We start from the raw sequence: 20,271 nt of genomic DNA on the forward strand, positions 1-20,271 counted from the left end.
CCAGTCCCTTGTTTTTATAGGGAACTGTATTGTAAAATGCCCTTCGCAAGCAAAGAACATTTAACTAAGAACTGATTTCAGTTTTTGATCCCTCCCAGTTCCTGTGGAGAAGCTTTTCACAAGCTGTATTGTTGAACAAAAACCCATTAATTTCCAATCTACATTTATTTACAGCCACTTTATACCAAATGTTCTTTTACCAGTAATGTTCTTTCAAATAAACAATAGTTCTTTTTTCTTTTTTTTTACCTTTACTCATCCATTTTGCTTACAGATGCAAACAAGAACCTCTCTCAAGCTTTGTTTTGCTTAGTCAAACAAGCCAGTTTCTTTTAATCACCTGTGACTGAAAGGATGCTTTGCTCTCCTTAATTATCCTCTTTATATAAGGGTCTCAGTTTCAACTGGATTAATTTTTACTGAAGTTACCAGAACTGTATTTCATACTTGAAATTACATTATACTCAAGAGTCAATGAATCTTCCCATATGAACCACTGAAAATATCCAACCTGATATACCTTGGGGTTACATTTGCTTTCCTTGAAGCCATAGCACATTGGTGGGTCAACTAAGTCCCAGAGCTCACTTTACTCTCCTTCAGTTTTCACCTAGAAGTACAGAAGATGTTGTAATTAGTGCTTATTTTGCACTTTGCATTACTTTGCCATTTCTGTTACCCTAGTTTCTAAGGTCATTCACCACTTGTTTTATCTCTGCAGATCTCACTTTTACAACCAAGGGGGTTGTAACTCCATATATCAGTGAATGCTGTGTGCCTGTAGGGATGAAGTTTTCAGGACACTAAGCATTTGCTTAATTTATAGTCTTTAAGCAGAGTCTATTGGCTATCAAGGCATAATAGATAGATTAAAGTCAAGCATTAAGCAATAATGAAATAGCAGAAAGTTTTTTGTCCTGTTGACTCTCCTGGCTTGCAACTGCACAATTTCTGCCTTTTCGTGTAGAAATTAGTCCCCAGTGCTCAGTTACCAAAACAGATAACTCTGAAGCTACTGTAGCCTGCTGAAGGTGCCTCCAGAATGCAGGGAATCTATCTGCTGGTAGTACACAACAGTCTCCAACATGGAGAAAATGGTCAAAAATAGGATCTGGAAGATCACAGAATCATGGAAAGTTAGAAGGCACCTTAAAGGCTGGAAGGCATCTGGTTCCAGCCCCCTTGCCATGGGCAGGAACATCTTCCATTAGACCAGGTTGCTCAAAGCTCCATCCAATCTGGCCTTGAGCACTGCCAGGGATGGGGCACCATGTCTTCTCTGGCCAACCTATCCCAGTGCTTCAGCACCATCACAGTAAATATTTTTTTACTAATATCTAATCTAAACCAACTCTCTTTCAAGTTTAAAGTCATTCCCCCCTGTCCTGCCACTACATGCCCTTGAAAGTAGAGACTCTCCATCTTTCTTGTAGGCCCCTATTAGGTACTAGAAAGTGCTACAAGCTCTCCCTGGAGCCTTCTCTTCTTCAGGGTGAACAATCCCAATTCTTTCAGTCTGTTCTTCTATAGAGGAGGTTCTCCAGCCTCTTGATCATGTTCTTACTCTGGACTCACTCAGGCAGGTCCATGTCCTTCATCCATTGGGTGACATGACAGTGGAAAGGGAAAAAATGAAAATGTTGATCTCTGACACAAAGTCATCTGCCCTAGATCTCTGTAGCTCATGGTAGTGACTTTGCTTTCATTAGAGAAGATGAAAAGCGGTACTGTGTGACAGCCAGCATGTGTTGGTGCATCTGACCCCGAATGGGCTGGCTCCAGTTGCAGTCAGAGCCTCCATCTGTACAGCATTTCTTGTACCCGTTATCTGCCATCATGTCCAGGCACAAAAAACTACTGCAGAATGCAAACTGGCAGATGATATAAAAGAAGATACTTCAGCAGTCATAGTTTTGCCTTTCAATTGCCATAACAAGCGCAGAGCTTTGAAAGGGACCAGAAGAAAGTATCAAAGAAAATACACTGCACCAGTTTCTGAATCATCCATAGAATGAAAAGACAATTGCCTGCAGACTCACAAATACCACAATACTGCCAGGCAGTGTGCATGGAACAGTCAAGCAGATGCAGTGAACTTATTATGCACATTTCTGCTTTTACTTACAATGAAAACAAACATGGCTGTGTGAGTCGGCCCGCTGATGTTCCTGACCATCAACAGTGCAAGTGGTTTAAGAAATGGTTGTTCATGCAGTCTGCAAGTACTCTGATAACGCAGAAGTAATATTTATAGTTTGTTTTGTAAAAACACCAAGGGCTTCTACAGTTCTCTTTATCACCACAGCAGCTGGAAGGGGGTGCTGCTAAAGACCTGCTGGCCTTGTGTACGTGCAGTCTCAGCTGCTGTGACACTGCCATGTGCCATGGTGGGTCACCCACCTTTGCATTTATATAGATACGCCTGAATGATGCCATATTGATGCTGATGTGCTGTAATTATTTATTCTAGTAGGAAAAAGAAAAGGTGCCACATGTTTTTTTCTGTGAATTTGTATCTAACAGGAAAAATATCAGTTTGCTCTAAAGGAAGTGCTGCCTGGAGAAAATGGCAGTGGGGTGAACCAAACTCTTCTCCTATTAATTTCCTCAACTATTAAGTAATGCGCCTTAATAACAGTACGTAAGGAAAAAAACACATTTTCCTGTATTTCCCAGAAACCTGCATTTTTAGCAGAACCAAATAAACGGCACATCTGGCCCACTGTAGTGCTTAGGGTACCTGTTCAGTTGTTAAGGCTCCAGACCCACCAAGTTTCCCAATTCTGGGCATTACTTGGTTAATATCTTCAAGCCCTGAAATCTCAGTCCCATTGCAGAGTGACAAGTTCTGTCTGAAATTGTTTGTCTGGATTAGTGATTTAGGGGTTACAGCAGCAGTGCTCCACTAACAGTAGGACTTGTCAGGAAAAGTAATCCACAAACACCAGAGGTTTATGTCCAAAAAGGAGACAGAGGAGTCCCATTACTTTATTTGAACAAAGGGAGAGGTCATGGGGCATTTCCCCTGGAGTCTTTCAAATTTTTGGAGGACGCTGCCTCCTTTTTATCATAATTTCCCGTCTGCATTTCCCTCTCTCTTTCCCCATTGGCTGAGGTACTTGAGAGTTCCCTGAAACGCCTAATACCCTTCTAATGTATAACACCCCCCGACTTTGTCTTTTCCTTGTGCCAATTAGTGGAGTTCCTTATGGAATTTATGGTTCTTCCCTTTGTTTCTTTCATCTCTCCGTAATCATTCATCAGCAGACCTACAGTTTGCAAAGACATATCTCTCATTCCTTCCCGTTGTTTCTTTTATCTCTCAGAACCTAACTTTACTAACCAGCAGATCCACAGCTTGTTTGTAAAGACAAGCCGCTCATTCCTTTCAGACTAGATGGTCTCAAAGGTCTCCTCCAGCCTTGCCGACCCCACGATCTCACAGTTCCATGACCGGCGGCGTGTCCGTCTCCACGGGCCGAGCCCGCGCCGCCCTCGCAAGCACCGCCCCGCGAACCCGGCCCGCCCGCGCCGCTCTTCTGGGCGCGGCCGCTCCGTGAGCCGCAGAATCAATCGCCGCGGCTGGCGGCGTCGCCTGCCGTGTTTGCCTGCGTCCCGGAGGCGGAAGCGGGACGGCGCCTGTGGCGGAAGTGAGCCGCCGGGGCGGCGTGTTCTCGGCTATGGCATCCCAATAGTGGCGACGGCAGCAGCGGCAGCAGCGGTTTCCCTCCTTCCCCTCCCCTTTTCCGCCGTCGGGACCGGGTGGCGCGGCCATGGCCGGGGCCCAGGCGGCCGCGAGCGGCGGGGGGCGCGCGCTGCTGCTGCTGCTGCGGCCGCGGCCCCGCGGCTCGGACGGCGCCAAGCGGGACGGCCGCGCGCCCGCGTCGCCCGCGCGCCGCTGCCTGGGCGGCTGGCGGTGCCCGCCCGCAGCGCAGCCGGGCCCCGGCGGCGCGTGGGGCAGGGGCGGCGGGAGGAGCCGGCGGCAGCGCGGGGAGCGGGGTGAGCCCTGGGAATGGGGGCCTGGGAGCACAGGGACACGGGCACCTGGCCTGGGGAAGGGTCTGCAGCGCAGGCCGTGAGGGAGCTGGCGGTGTTTAGCCTGGAGAAAAGGCGGCTCAGGGGCCGTATCGCTCTCTGCATACTCGGAACGCGGGTGGAGCCAAGGGCAAGTCGGTCTCTTCGCTGAGACACCCAGCGACAGGACAGGGGGACGTGGCCTCAAGCTGTGCCGGGGAGGTTTGGGTTGGACATTTGGAAGAATTTCTGCACAGAAAAGGCGAGCGGACTATGGACTGGGCCGCCCAGGGAGGTGCTGGAGTCACGGTGCCCAGGGTGCCCAAGGACGTGGCACTCGGTGCCCTGGTGTGGTTCACAGCGGGCTGCTCGCTCACAGGTTGGACTCGATGGTCGCAAAGGTCTTTTCCAACCTGACTGATTTTATACTCTACCTCCTGGCAGCTCATGCCCCACCTCGCGTTCATTCTGTCAGGGTGGTTTATACACTACACATCCCAATGGAAACGACTGCAATGTCTTAGATTGGCTTTCACTGTTGAAAGTATTTTCTGCAAAAACACTAAGTGGCAAATTGTGAGTAATTGCTTTTTTTTCCTAAATGGCAAGTGATAAAAGTTCACTTCTTTAACAAAGAAGGGACAGAGTGTGTGGACTTAGCCCTCCAGCTTTGAAGTGCTCACAGGTCCCACCTGCTGAGGTGATTCTGGTAAAAGAGCAGATGCAGGACCCTGTCAACTGGAGGGATTTTTTCCGGAACATTGGAAAGCTGGAGAGCTCTTGTAAGGGGAACATAACATGGCGTCCTGTTTTCCAGCTCTTGCACATAGAACTTACTGATCAGATGTCTTTTCACTTTCAAACAAGCTGTGGTAATCTCAACACAAACTGTTTTGGCATGTGAAAAACATTCCAGGTAGTAAGGAAACTCCTGGAAAGCAAGCATATTGATAAAATATTCTTTCTTAAGAAATAACTTTTTTTCCCCCCAGATGTGAGCATCTCTGTGTCATCTTTACAAAGCAAAGAGAATGTTTCCTTACTGGGAAATAGGAGGCTTTATTTTGACACTCATGCGCTGGTATGCCTCTTGGAAGAAAAAGGTAATTTATTTCAAACAAGTAGCTGTTTTTAATGGCTTTTATAAATTTTTTTTTAGTTTACAAAGTTTGTTACTTTTCCTTGACATGCAGTGTTACACCTTGATTTTTATGGAATCTTGGAGGCTTATCAATATACTAGGTAGGGACATAAGGGGTTTTCTTGGGCTTCCAAAAGGAAACAGCATATATCATTTTATTTGGAATAATTTTTACCCTGTTGATACTTAAAAATGCTAAGAAAAAATGAAATTTTAAGAAATGAGAGCAAAGAACCCCAGAGTTTTCAAGGCAGTGGTTTAAAATGTTTTAATTGGATTCCTTCATATTTAGTCTATTACACCTTGAATATGCACCAGTGTGTTACAACTGGATGGAATATGGACTACTTTGTACAGTGCAGCTTTTCAAATAGAGCACAGAATACTCTAAAAATAGTATTATGCTAAAATATAGATAAGGGAATAAGATTATTTTGAATTCAGTGCTGAGGAGGGAGAGGTACCCTAAGGTGAAGCTCAGTACAGCTGAAGTGACTTGTAACAATTCTCCATTCCTAAAATGGAGAGGTTCTAATACCTTTTCCCTGCCAGGTGGTTTCTTCTTTTTCCGTGGGCCAGGAACTTCTCAGGAAAACTCTCCAGCTCTTTTTCTTGTTTGGTATTTTGAGATACTAGTTTAATGAGCTGCTGGATCAGTTGAGTGAGCACAGGCCAGATTGTCAGGGAGAGGGAGCCTTTTAGGGATAGTAAACTTTTATATCAGCTCAGTTACTGAAAGTGACTTGCTCTCAGCTGTGCTTGCTGATGCTGAACAAGTGTTTCTTTTCATAATGATTAACTCTTATTCCTGACATTTTTACCCCTACACTTTGAGGGTGGAGAAGATGAAGGTATTTTTAGGGACAATGTTTTGTATAGTTTCCAATATATTCAGTTCAAAAAGTTTCTAATAGGCACTCAGAAGCTGGTAGACCTAAAATCAGGACAGTTGGCTGTTGTCGACTTTTGTATGTTCAGTGGCACTGAAGTTTTATAGTGTAATGAAATATCTGCTTTTCAAAGTCAGAATTCCTGCTTGATCATGGAAGTAACCACATGTGAGAGGTGACATGCCACAATAACTCTGGAAAACTCCCTGTTTATCCTCCTGGTAGTCTAATAGTGCTGTACTATGGAAGCAGTCATCTTATGTCACAGACATAGTTTTGGGGTGGGGAAACTTGGAGGTATTGACTGTTTTCTTTTGTTAGTGCTGGATCAAGAATTCTATGTTTTATTATCTTTCATAACTGACATTTGTTGCTGACTATCAGCAAGTGGCATTTCTGTAAACTGTCCGGATTTTGATCTCTCTCTGACTGTTGCCCTTTGTTTCACTTAGGGTTCACTACTCAGCAGTCGGAGGTCATTGTATCTGCACTAGTGAAAATCATGGACAGCAACCTGGATATGATTTACAAGGACATGGTCACCAAAGTACAGCAGGTTAGATCAGAGGCAGTGGTGGGGTTAAAGTAAATTAAAGCCTTGTATGCCTGCTAATGAAATGCGTATTGCTATTTATTACTGTTATACACTGCATTTTAAAAGTTTGAAGGTGAAGAGCAAACACTCCGCTATATCTGTTGACTGGTTCATTTTGTCTTGAGTTTATCAAATAGATAGTTACCACGGTGTAGTGATGGACCTTGAGATTTTAGTACTGTGGGTTAGTGTGCAAACCACAAGTAGTTTTTTAGTTTCAACCTTACAGTAACATGACACAGAGTTACTGCGAAGGCTTAGAGGTATTCAATGCATGGATTTGAATTTCTACATGTATTCTTTTGTAGATTTGTAACAAGGAATTACAGATCCCTTCGGTTTTTTACCACCCTGTTATGTGGTACATTTTATTTACCTCTGTGTCTCACAATGACATTTATGTTATACTAGAATTGAGCCGAAATACAGACCCCTGGGGCTGCTCTGTGAGCCTGGGATTCACAGCCCCAGGTCACCTCCCGAGCACAAGCTGCAATTTGCTTCATTGTAGCCAGGCTGTTGTCTTGAGACATTAGAAAACAGCACCTGCTGTCCCTGGTGTGTAGCAGTCTTGGCAGAAGAGTGTCTCATTAAAAAGTGGGATACTGCAAAAGTGGATTTTGTGACACTTTCCATGTAGGGAGGTATCAAGCCAATCTTCCTAGCTTTCAGATTGTAGGCAAACCTACAGTCCTCCTCTTGTGCTGAATTTGTTCCATAGTCACTCAGGGAAAGCCACATTAAACGGTCCTTGTCTCCCATGGTTAGTTGTATTTTACAACAAGCAGTCTCAGCCTCCTTCTGTGCCTAGCTTTTTTGAATGAAAGTTGTTGTGTGTTGAATATAATGTTACTACTGATGGGTAGATATTTTCTGAGCCTGTTAGATTTGACACTCAAGTGACTTTCTGCCATTGAGATGCAATGTGTAGGTTTGTATAGCAGCTCGGGAAGTGTGTGTGCCATTAACACTGGGCCACATGGTAAATTTGTACTTCCGTATAGTGTTTGATAGCACAAAGGCTTCAGAAAGAGAACAATGAATTCAAAGAAATATTTGGAATATTGTGGATGAGCTATTATCAAAGTATTACCTTGGTTAGATAAAACCTTAGGGAAAAACAGATTTACATGTGTGTGTATGTATAGGCATGAAGAAGACAAAGAATATGGAAGATTCTGGTCTCTGTTTGCTGAGTCCACTGAGGAGAAGAGAGAACAAGAACAATCTGGAGACACTGAGGAGTAAGAAAAGAGGTGTCCATGCAGTACTCTTTCTGTAGACTTTTTGTAATATGTCCAGAACACCGACCCATTTTTTTCAGTCTTGTGGTCAGGTAGCCTGGAGAGGCATCTTTAGATGCTACTTAGAAATGAAATGCTGCAAGGTAGAATTGCATTTTGTGACAAAAGTGAAGTTAAGAGTACTGTGTCAGATCTGTAGGGTCTTAGTTGAGAACCAAAAGCAAGGGACTACTTATTAAGAAGATATCTAGTAGAGAAGGCAGTTCATACTTGCATGTGTGGGTAGTGTAGGACTTAGAACAATGCCTACAGACTTCCTTCTTTGAAAGTTGCAGAGAATTCTTGTTTGTCTTCTGTCAGTTCAGTGTAATGGACTGAGAAGAGCAATTCAAAGCATCAGTTTGTGATTCTGAGCAGTGAGGCGCAGACATCCTTGCAGGGAGAGGCCAAAAAGGAGGTAACTACAGAAAAGTATGGTTGCACTAAGGAATTTTGGTCTGAAGGCCAGCTTTCCTCATTTGGCTCAGAGGCAGCTCTCCCTAATGCCTTTGCTAGCTTAAGAATTTGATTACTTGGAAGCAAATGTTTCCTAGGCTGATAATTGAATTATTCTGATCTGTATTAGCACTGCCAATTTTGTCATACATTACCAGCATTTGAGCCTAACTTGCTTATTTTGTCACTGTCACTCTGTCTTGGTTTCTGAAACTTGAATAATCAACCTGAAATTGCTGAATTAAAAATTTCAGGGTACCAAAATATTCTTTCTTATTTATAGGCACATATGAAGAAAAGCATTATAGTTGTGATATATTCTGAGGTTCTTCTTCCTTCTTTTAAAGGAAATTGCACTTCAGCAAGTAATGTCCCATATTGCTGGTGTGAAAAAGGACATGATTATTTTGGAAAAAAGTGAATTTTCAGCACTCCGTTCAGAAAATGAGGTAAAAATTACTGTCTTGGAAAGTTCTACTCTAGAACTTGCGGGTTTTTTTTGTTGTTTTTTTTTTTTAAATAATTATGTAGAAAAGCATCTTGTACTGAAGGAGATGACTGGGGCTGGGATGGTTTGGCACCTTCCTTAATGACCTTGTTGATGGAACAGAGCAGAGGGCACCTTCAGCAAGTCTGCAGATGATCCAAAACTGGGAGCTGCTGCTGATACACCAGACAGTTGTGCTGCCATTCATAGGGATATCAACAAGCTGGGAAATGGGATGACAGGAATGGCATGAAGTTGAGCAAATGGAAATGTCCAGTTGTGCCCCTGGGGAATACCCCCAGCACCAAGACAGGCTGAGGGTGACCAAATGGAAAGCAGCTTGGCAGGGAAGACCTGGTGGAGCACCAGGTGGATCATGAGCCTGTAATGAGCCCTTATGGCAAAAGCAGCCAGGGGCCTTCTGGGCTGTGTTTGGACAGCCACCAGTGGGACACTGCTGATTTCTGCCTTGTGCTGTTGTTTGGGAGGGCACAGTACTGAGTAAAACCCATGTGTATTCATCTATACACATACTGAGGACATAGAATACTACTTGGTTTGACTGCCTTTTCATATTATGGATTATAGTCACTGTTACTGATTATGCAAATTCAGTAGATTTCTAGATCATGTGGTTTTATATATAGTAATAAAGTCTAAAATTTTTTTTGTACTTTCACAGAAAATAAAACTTGAACTCCAACAGATAAAGAAGCAAGTCACAGTAAGATACCTTATCAATATAATTAAACATTAACACCTGTCTAATTAGCTGGAAAAAATAAGAAATGCTACTTTCAGAATTTTATTTTCTAAGCTGTGTTTAATTGTTACAATACATGTGATACTGAAATTGCTGTTGACAGTACACTGTGGTCTGCAGCAATGGCACTTTCATGCAAACCTCATTTATGGAGACAGGAAACTGTGACTAGTACAAGAGATGAACCAAAATATAACTGAAGATATTTTTATGTCTTTAATTCTGATTCAGAAAGTAGCTGCTATGGTTAAGGCTGAGTGAAGTTCTGCAATTAGGGCTGCCTGTACATTAAAGATGCAGCATACATTTAAAATCACAGTACTTACTAATCGTGGAGGTTTTGATTGTCTGGTTTGGTGGTTTTTTTGTTTCTTTTTTTCTCTGAAAACTTTCCTGTTACCTGTCCAGAATTTTAATGTCTTTTTTAGGCCACAAAGTTTGGGACCATTATGTTTGGTCCCATTTGTTTGTTTGGGAGCAAATGACCATTGCAAGAAAACAGGTTGTGTAGAAAGCTTACTCTGTTTTAAAATACATTTGGCATCTAATTTTTGAATTGTAACTTATTTTATGGATTTAGTTGCATGTATGTAAATGAGTTAGTGTAATCCACTGGTAGAGCATCAAGGATCTGAGTCATCTTTTCTTAAAATCTAGATGTCTTTATATTTTACTTTTAACTGTAAGTTCAATTCTCACAAGGGCATGTTGTTATATACTGACTCATACAAAAAGACACAATGTAAAACTTCAAGGAAATTTTCTATTTTTTGATTTATTAAACTGTGATGTATTCTGTTGAAAGGACAACTAACACAGAAATTTAATTATTGTTAGTGCTAATCTAATGAGTTCACATTGGCCTACTTGAGAAATGCTTACTTGATTCTAGCAGTAGAATATCTCAGAACATCAGCAATCTTTTGTTTCTCCCACATATTCATCTGATCAGCAGTTTGCCACATGACAAACTGTCAGCTGCCTGGAATTCCTGCCAGGAGGTTACATTAAAATGGTAGCTGTCACCAGGAAAAGCAGGACTCACAGTTATTGATAAAGTCAAATGCAAGTGTACAACTTAATAGTAGTTTTAAAAAGTTAGGTGTTTAAAAATGGAGTAAACATTTCCTGACTTTTCAAATGTCTATAGCTTTTTCTGAAAATCCAAGATGCAGTCTTTAGAAACAGATTTTCTTTTACACTGGAAGGCGAGAAACTGCTTTGAACATTATTTTGAGCATCAAGATTGCTTCATGGAAGAAATCCAACTTACAGGTGTAGCCAGACATGGGCTTCTAGATACTAGAGAGAGTTGCAGGATATAGGAAACGATCTCTGCATTTATAGAAGGATGTGCTCTCAGTTAAGTGCTGTTCTCAGGGTTAAAAGTAATTTTTAGTTTTTGATTTTGAGATCGAATTTGTACTACAGAATGTCATACTTCCCAGGTGAAGAATATAAGTATTTAATGCTTCTGAAAATTACATACATTAATTGAAGAGAAGCTCATATTCATGAGATACATTTAATCTTTATTTTTATATTTGCCCAATTCTTTCTGCTTATGATAAAACAGAAAATCTTGCTTACTGTTTATCAATTTTTCCCATTAGGATGAAATTACCAAAGTTCGTGCAGATAACAAGTTAAATCTAAACCTGGAGAAGAGTAGAGTAAAAGAACTGGTAAGTTTTAATTACTTCTAGAAACATCTCAACACTGATAAATCTCCAAATTTGGGTAAGACCATCGCACCAAAGAGCATTTTTCCTACTAACCTATGGTATCACTCAGCTTCAAGATGGTATTAATCCAAGTTGCTCATCCTTATGCTGCTATATGTAAGGTCCCATGTTTGGGTCTGTATGTCTTACCTGTTTTGATCTTGTTTTAATATCAGGATTAACACATTACAATTAAATTATAACACAATACAAGTAAATATTAGATATTTAATCTAATATGCTGACTAGCTGCCTAGAGGGATTTCTATTTTATATCTCTTTCTCTATTTACACACTTACTATTACTTACACATTTTCTTGAGTCATCATTGGAGATGTTTCATTTCCCTGTATCTAGTTTGTCAGAAAATACCTATTTTGGAACTAGTTGTAAATTTTTTTTTTTTTTTTTTTTATTGTAGGTTATCCTGGTTCATATGGCTTTTGAGCTTTGAAATACCTAGTAGATCTGAATTGATGTAATCTTAAATTAGGGTAATGTAGATGTAAAATTAGAAGAGTAATGAGTTCTTGAATTATGCATAGCACTCTAGAATTCTGTTCTCATAAATTCTTTTTTTTAATAGCTTTTAGGATCTCAATGAAGTGGCATCTTCTAAATGGAAGGATCTTTTAATGTCTTTTTCTAAATTTTTATTGTTTATTTCTCAGTCCTTATTCCTAGTTGTGTTATAAAAATAATACTTATCTTCAATCTAGGCAATAAGAACTGTTCAAGTAGATACCATTTGTTTTCTGTGTGTGCCCCTTGAAGTAGTGAGTGATTAGTTTAGGTAACAGCTTTGTTGGTGACTCAATATAATGACTAAAATTCTGTTAGCCCATGGTAAGTGCATGAATAAAGTACAATTTGAGCAGGTAGACTTCTTGTTTAGAGTTTAATAGTTCATGCTAATGTTTTAAAAAAACATCATATGAAATGTAGTCATTGTGTATATGATAAGCTTTGCAATAATTTGGGCTCACAAAACTTATACGAAACTACTGCAGCAGTGATAAATTAGGGAGCAATATTTTCTTGTATATTAACGTAGGATCATGGAATCTGGACTTTGGTCTTTTGTGTAGAACCTTACTTTATTTTGCCCCCAGGAAAGGCAAACTTTTTCATGTCAACTTTTTCCTAAAAACATTGACCAACTTTGTAGTCTGTTGTGCAACTATAATTTCATAGTTTCTATGGAAACTGCTCTCTTTTTTTTTTTTTTTTTTTTTTTACTTCCCCCATCCTACCATTTAATTGCCAGCTCTGCAATGCATGAACAGAAGAGGAAAAAGGCAGCTGAATGGGAAGCAGATTGTAGCACATATGCTGGGTTGGGGGGAAGATGTATTCCAGTATTGTCTATAGTAGGCACATCATCATTGTTATATTTACTTCAATTGTAATGTGACTAAGGAGTGAATATCTAGCTTTCTGAGAAAAAAGAAAAAAGGATAATTGAAGGTTACTGTGCATTTTTCATTCTTATTAAGTTTTTAGAAGAGAAATAGAAATTTCAATTGTTTTAACTTGAAGCAGTAAGTAAAATGTTCTTATCCTTCCGTTTTCTGTGGCGTAACTGCTGAAAGAGAATTTCTTAGTTTGCCTACACTGATGTTGGCAGTGTTTAATGTTTCAAATTCTAGATAAATGCTTTATCTTTTATTTATTTATAGTTTATTATTTTGTAGTCTCTTCTGCTTTAATTCTCAGAGAATCCTACAATGCTTAGTGCATATCTCTTTATGTTGTGATTTATATCTTCAGTGTACAGATGTGATTTAAAAACTTGAAGTACAGTACAAAAACTTGTATATATTCATGTGTTCATGCATTACAATGCCTCTAAACTTGCTGTTAAAAACCTCAACATGTATCTGACAAAATCGAATTTTTCCTGCACTGTGAAAAATGTAGACTTAAGGGGAAATCTCCCTGTTGAATTTCAGAGCAGGAGGTTTAGCTTTGTCCTTTCTTTTTTTTTTTTTTTTATGCACTGTGTTTATGTTGATACAGATGTGTAATGGCGTGCAGTAAAAGCCAAATTTCACTGTCTTACACCTAAGAGTAAAATCCTTGAGTCTGACAGAGAGTTCTAAACACAAAGCAAAACTTAAAGAAGCATCCAGAAAGAAGCTTGTAGAATATGAATCATTCAGAAGATGTGTATTTGGCTAACTGCATCTATTTAAACAGATGAACTATTTCAGTCCGTAAAATTATTTTACTTCTCACGGTTCTTTTGATAGTGATCAGTTCCTCAATGTGAGGTCCAATTCTTGCATTTCTACCATAACATAATTTTTTTTAGATTATTTTATAAACATTCTGCCATTTTGACACTTTCAAAAATGGGGATTTACATAAAAAGTCTGAATTTCTTTTTCTATGCCTGTCTTCATTTTGCAGAATCTAGTGACTCCATTAATTGTAGACATGCTGTTATTTGTCTTTTTGTAATTTTCTACATTTTTAGCAGCCTGCTGTCTTTTAACTTCAACTTGAGATCAGTCAAAAGTCCAAACTGAACTCTAGATCTTTAAGGAATGCTTTTCAGTGCTGAAGCATTTATGTAGATTAATCCGATTTTAACGTTAAAATTAAATAAGCTTCCAAAGTGAAGGAAAAATAAGGTGACTTTCCACGTGGGAATGTCAATAGATAAGGTTATTGCTGTTTAACTCAGGATTCTGAGATGGGTGCCTGATGACCTTAGTACTCTTCACTGGAAACTGTTGCTTTATCAGTTGTCTATAAATAATTTAATTGCTCCAGTAGTGGGGCAGGAACCATTATAAGTGTCAAGGTAAATCAACTTGTTTGTGAGTCAGAAAGGTATTGCTTTAAAGGTATGCTTCCTTATTTTGGATTTAACTTTTCCTTTAACCCAAATAGCCATAACTTAAAAATAAGACACCAGCTTCTGATGATCCACAAACAAAAGGCTTCACATGCAATACAAATTTTCTGGTTTTAACAAATATACCATGAAATGACAGAGGTCGGAACAATTCAAATTGTGAGTGCATATAGTGCTGGCTAAAATTTTGTTGATAGCTGAGTCTGATGTGATTTCAAAGTGTTCTCCCCTTCCTGAAGGCAGCAGATGGTTCAGTCTTGATTGTGCTTGTATGCTCAGTGGAGTAGTTCCAGAGTTACTGTTTAGAGTCATAGGTCCTTGCTTTTCAGAAATGCAAATCTGACAGCCTCTCTTCCAGCTGCTTACTAATATATGCAGATTTTGTGGAAGATGAGTGTCTGAAGAACTTGTTGCACTTCACATTTTTGAAGTGTGCTTTTCGAAAGGACAGCAGGTGCCCTACAATTCTGTCTCCTAAGTGCTGTCAGACAACAATCTTGTCCAGATTATATGTTCTATGTAATTTGGAAACAATGAAACATGCTTTTAAGTGTGGAAAAAAAGAAAAACAGTTTAAAGACAGTATTATGTTCAACTTTTTTCTTCTCCTTCTAGTATTCACTTAATGAAAGAAAACTACTTGAAATGAGGACAGAAATAGTGGAATTGGTAAGAACTTAGTAGCTGATTATTACACAGTGAATCTTTTTGTACTTGTGTTATAGACCTTGTATCCTTTTTGGACCTGGTTATGGCCTTATGTAAACACTTAAGTGTCAACAGAATAAAAAGACCTTCATATATATATATATTATTAGACTCTCTGCATGTATATATGAGCTGTTCAGTAGTCACTTTGTTTTGAAACCTCATGTATGTAGTATTTTCTGTAGATGAAATTCCACTCACAATGTGAAATTAATTGTTTCCCCTGCGTTTATAGAGAGAAACTCGGTGGCTAGACTGATTTGCCTTTGTTTTAGAGGAGGTTTTTAACCAAGCACTACTACTTCTCTTTGTTTCCTGAATTTTCCTTAGGAAGTCATCTAGCAGTAAATCATTGATTCACAATGTTTCAGTAGTGCTTATTTGAAACTATCAGCAGCTCAGCAGCTGTTGTTTTTAGTTTACAAGTTTGATTTTTCAGTCTCTTCTGAGTAATCATTTTGTCCCATATTTTTCAGCAGAAGTCCTGTCTTCTGTCATAATCAAATTCTGAATTTGTGGTTGATTTTGTGTCACAACTCATTGCAAGACAAAGACATGCTTTTCTACAGCACAAGACCAATTCTCAATTTTTCTTATGATCCATAAATCTCTCTGCTCCAGTATGACTTTGTCAAGAGAGGCTCTTAGGCTTCTCAGTAGCTCTTACAATTGAGCAGTGACTTTAGTCAGTGGGCTGAATGACAGATTGAAGTTAATGTTTATGCCGTTAGATTGAGATAAGAAGGCATCCAGTTCTGCCAGTTTCTAGATGACTTTTTAAGGAGCATGTAATCACATAAATTTCCTGAGTTCACCAAATTATTCAGTTCCTTGGATACAATCAGCTAAGAAGGAACTTGTCTTTGCACAAGATCTGTATTAGCTCAGTTGCTTAGAGCATAATGCTAATAACGCTGAGGTTGTGGACTCCATCCTTGTTCAGGCCATTCACTGCAGAGTTGGACTTAGGATCCTTGTAAATCCCTTCCAACTCAGAATATTCTGTAACTTCTGTAAGAATGCAAATAAACATGTATTTAAAGAGGAAGCAAAACTACAACTTGAAGGGATGGGTTAAATTTCTAAATAAACTAGGAAGTGTTCAAATTGTGTCATTTTGTTGCTTTGCTTTCTAGCATGCACAGCAAGACCGAGCTCTGACCCAAACAGACAGAAAAATAGACACAGAAGTTGCAGATCTGAAAACAATGCTCGAATCACACAAGCTTGATAATATTAAATACTTAGCAGGTAAGGAATCTGGTGGTTGTCTCTGATGGTGAAACTGCCAAACATTGTTAAATGTTTGGCAGACTCTCAATTGGCTGTATTTATAAAGGCCCTTATTAAAAAAAAAAAAAAAAAAAAAAAAAAAAAAAAAAAAAACACCAAACTTGAAATAGGCAAGATTAGCAGCCTTATTTCTGTACCTAATTCAGAAGAAGTTTTCTGTGATTCACAACTTTATTTTGCATGGGCTTTTTTCAGGTTTTTTCCTTCTTTATACTATTAATAATAATATGTGTAAGAAATCTAAGACTGCCTGTTAACTAGGACCAAAAAGTTCTGTGCCTGACTAAGCAGTCTGCTGCATGCATTACTAGGATTCCTTCATCTGTCTGGAGATCTATGTGCAAAAAGGACATTTCAGTTTTTCTGACTGTTCAAGGCCACATTTTCTTTAAACTTGCACATTTACACAAATGCCTGGAGAAAATACTATATATGTGTGCCTACATTATTGCTCTAGGTAACCTTAATATTTTGACATTTTACTACTGAGTGTGCAGTACAATGTAATGAGGTTTGCAGTATAAAATTATTCTGATTTACATTTTCTGATTATTTTTTCACAGTGGGTTTTGTCAAAAGTACAGTCACATAAGCCAAATAGTACTGTATTTCAGACATATCACTTAGAGACAACCAATAAAATGAAAAATAAAAGGTGGTTTATTAAAACGAGAGGAAATTCTTTTCCTTACCTTTCCTACTCAAAAACACGTTGAACTCTATATGGAAGAAAAAAAAATTAAAATAATTTGTATTGTGTTTGAAGGGTTCCTGTTGCAAACAAAGGCAAAAATATTTTGTGTTTATGTCTTGAAATAAAAATTTGATTTCATTTCAGTAGAAATGTTTAAAACATAAAACTGATAAGCCTCATTAAAAATGAGTTTTGTTCATTTGTTTGCTAAATACTTGTCTGTGTTTTATTAATCCCATTATTTATTTATTTGTTTTACATCTGTAACTTATATAACATCTGTAACTTGCTATATTGAACTTTTTGGAATGGTAAGCAAGTAAGGGTTTCTTTCAGCCTTTTGATAGTGTTCCAGCATTTCTTTTCCTCTCCTTTTTATTTGTCATTTTTATATTCTTCCTACCTTGAAATGGTTTGTTGTAAATGAAAAACTTAATCTCTCACATGGGGGTGGGGAAGTCATTGAACTTTTAGTATTGTAGCAATATGTATCACATAGTTTTCTGAAGAAATGTTTGAGAGATACTGATTTAATGTTATTTAATGTCAATATTAATGCCATTTTCCTTCCATCTTTATTTTCTTTCAGGTTCAGTATTTACATGCCTTACTGTAGCACTGGGATTTTATCGTTTATGGATATAACAAATCACGAATTTAAAGGGACTTCTTTGCCTGAGATTCTGAAAACAAGTTTTTAATCTTTACCTGAATTTTTAACCAAATCTTGACTCTTTTATTTATTATTTTATAAAGCAGACTGTGTTGAGAATGTAACCAAAGACGTGCCTAAAAACAACTGTGCACATACCATGCCAGCATTGAACCTTACCTCTGATGGAAGCACTTCTGCCATTTCCCTCTGTTCTGAGCTGCAGGGCACCTGCTGCTGCCTCTGTGTAGGCAAAGACTGGCATTCCTGACAATGGAGTGGGCCTGCATGCTGTAGAGAAAATCAATGGAATTATATTCCATTGCCTGCTTAGACACAGTGTCCAGACTCAGTTGCATGTGTTGGCCAGAAGTATTTGTTATTAGTGTAAAACTGAAGCTACGTGTTCTGTGGCTTGGAGGCACTCTTGTATTAGTGGAGTTTGTGCTAACTGAATCATGCTCACTTCCCTCCCTCTAACACTTGTTCTTACTGTTGTTACTATGAGCAAATATTTGTTTGGCTATTTTTGTAACATAGCTATCAGCTTTTTTTTTCCCAGATGGCTGCCCAGTCAGTTGTGTTCATGAACATGAGTCCTGTGTAAAGATAGCAGTTTTTGCTGCTTGTTTTGTTTCTAAGGTATTTGTAGAGATTTTTGTGACTAACTTGCCTTTGGTAGACGTAAGTATCTAATACTCATTCCATATGCTAATTGCTTACCTTACCACTGTAACTGGAAGTTGGGAATGCAGTAACATACCCTGGTCGCATTAATTTGTTGTTGGGTGATACAAATTGCCTCAGGTGCTGCCTTCTTGATGAAAGGGAATTGATGCTTCTAGAAAGGAAAGAGATTTTAAATGGTGGTTATGAAGCAGGCTCTTAAGCAAGAGAACTGCAGTACCAACAGTCTTTGGGGCTTTTATTGTTTCATTTCTTAAGAAATTATGTTGATTTTTTAAATGTGGAACTCTGACAGTGATGATAATAATTGAAACAGTAGTGGACAACTGTAAAGATTTTAACTCATGTGAATCAGGAAGTGCCACTGAAAGCAGTGAAGAAAGATGTCCAGTGTATCCAGGTATCTGTCATTCTTCCACTGATGAAATTACTATTTTAGTAGCAGAGCTGCCATCTGTGTTCTTCGCTTAAGGGAAATTTCCTTTTCCAGCTTGCTCTTAGGAGGGGAGCTTGGTTTATACACTGGTGATAAATGCTGTTAGAGCACAACAGGGGCTTTGCTTAATGAAAGTAAAGCTTTTTGGCTACTTTGTGCCTGTACTGTAATAACCATTTAACATTTTTGTGATTGGAAGTGCCAACTTTGATTGTGTGCCAGTTCAGAGGAAGAGATGGATGCCTGTAACAATACTATACTGGCCTGAAATAAAGAATTTTGAATATTTCATAGAATATTATGTGTTTTCATTATAAAAACAACTTTTTGGTTTGAAAAGGGTTTTTTTGAAGGTAAGTCACTGCTCACAGCAAGTCTTTTAAACTAAGAATTTGCAAAGTCAACAGCCCCTCCAAGACACTGAAGAGAAATAACATAAGGAAAATTATTATTGTAGACTAACTTAAAAGCCCCTCTAAATTAATGAATTTATACTCAAGGACTTCACTTTTTTTGTTTAAAAAATTATTTTTTATACTAAGTTACAGGATTTGACGCCTCAAATTAGACAAGCAATAATTCAGTTTTTAGAATGTCTTTGCTCTTGATCTTATCTTCCCAAGGCAGATGGTTCTATATATGTCCATGAAATCAGTACATGTTGGCCTGCAGGCTTGTGCATCTGACAAATAGTTGCTAAAATAAGTGTTTAAAACTAATTTTAAACATGGGGTCTATCCTGCTAAAAACAGATTCTGTGGAAATAAATTTCTATTTAGGGCAGGTAGAAGGAGGTAGTGAAAGATTATAGAGCACCAGCATCTTGGAATTACCAAAGTGTCAGCAAACTAGCACTTCTTGGTGTTTGAGCAAGGAATAAAGTCAATGTGTCATTCAGGAAAAATACACTATAAATAGAACATAATTGTTATCTCCTAGTCCATAAAGCATTCAAGGGTTGTGTAAAAACTTTTTATTCCCAGTCTGTGTGCATTCTCCAAATTTGTTTCTGTAAGACTCTGGATATACTGTATGTTATGTCTAATTGGAATCATGAGCAATTCTAAATGTACAGAGATATTTTTCTGCTTTGATTTTTAATTTTCAGAACTCTGTCAAAATATACAAGTGAAAAATAAATAATACTGTTTTACCGAAGGGCCACTTCAGCTGTGAAAACCTGCAGTAGCTCCCCATTGATTCAGAAATCACAGAATATTTGCAGTTGTAAGGGACCCACAAGGATCATCAAGTAAACTCTTAGGTGAATGGCCTGGATGGGGATCAAACCCACAACCTTGGCATTCTTATCACCATGCTCTAACCAGCGGAACTGATGTCATGTACCTGTTCATTTCCTGCCTGGCATAAAACTAAATAAAAAATAATAAAAGAAAAAAAAATCCAGAAATGTTAGATCTCTCATGCTCCCTCTTTAAGTCAATATGCAAGCTGAAGCTGAGCTCCAGTCCTAATTTGCTTTCAAGATAAGTCCATTTCTATTGTGAGCGTGTAGGAGTAAGGGTCTGTCTATATGAACACTAGTTGTGAGTTTTTCTTATCACTTTCCCCATTTACATAGCA

At 38.7% G+C, this 20,271-nt stretch overlaps 1 protein-coding gene across 1 annotated transcript; it reads left to right on the forward strand.

Annotated features, from left to right (window-relative positions):
* The first annotated feature begins 366 nt into the window (after positions 1 to 366).
* Positions 367 to 18,983, forward strand: MCUR1 (mitochondrial calcium uniporter regulator 1). Its single transcript, XM_021553286.4, has 9 exons — positions 367 to 3,999; positions 5,007 to 5,117; positions 6,498 to 6,601; positions 8,727 to 8,828; positions 9,549 to 9,590; positions 11,243 to 11,314; positions 14,833 to 14,886; positions 16,062 to 16,176; positions 17,502 to 18,983. Exons 1-9 carry the CDS (start codon positions 3,774 to 3,776, stop codon positions 17,555 to 17,557), a joined length of 882 nt encoding a protein of 293 aa, XP_021408961.1. The 5' UTR covers positions 367 to 3,773; the 3' UTR covers positions 17,558 to 18,983.
* Positions 18,984 to 20,271: the final 1,288 nt, after the last annotated feature.

Source organism: Lonchura striata, chromosome 2 (genome assembly GCF_050655825.1).
Source record: "Lonchura striata isolate lonStrDom1 chromosome 2, ASM5065582v1, whole genome shotgun sequence".
Lineage (NCBI taxonomy): Eukaryota > Metazoa > Chordata > Aves > Passeriformes > Estrildidae > Lonchura > Lonchura striata.

What these genes read in the sequence shown, in the direction of transcription:
- MCUR1 (XM_021553286.4), top strand. Translation starts at nt 3,774, where the DNA reads ATGGCCGGGGCCCAGGCGGCCGCGAGCGGCGGGGGGCGCGCGCTGCTG. An exon ending in TGGTCACCAAAGTACAGCAG is followed by an intron (nt 6,602 to 8,726) that starts GTTAGATCAGAG and finishes CTTCTTTTAAAG; the next exon opens with GAAATTGCACTTCAGCAAGT. An exon ending in GGACAGAAATAGTGGAATTG is followed by an intron (nt 14,887 to 16,061) that starts GTAAGAACTTAG and finishes TTTGCTTTCTAG; the next exon opens with CATGCACAGCAAGACCGAGC.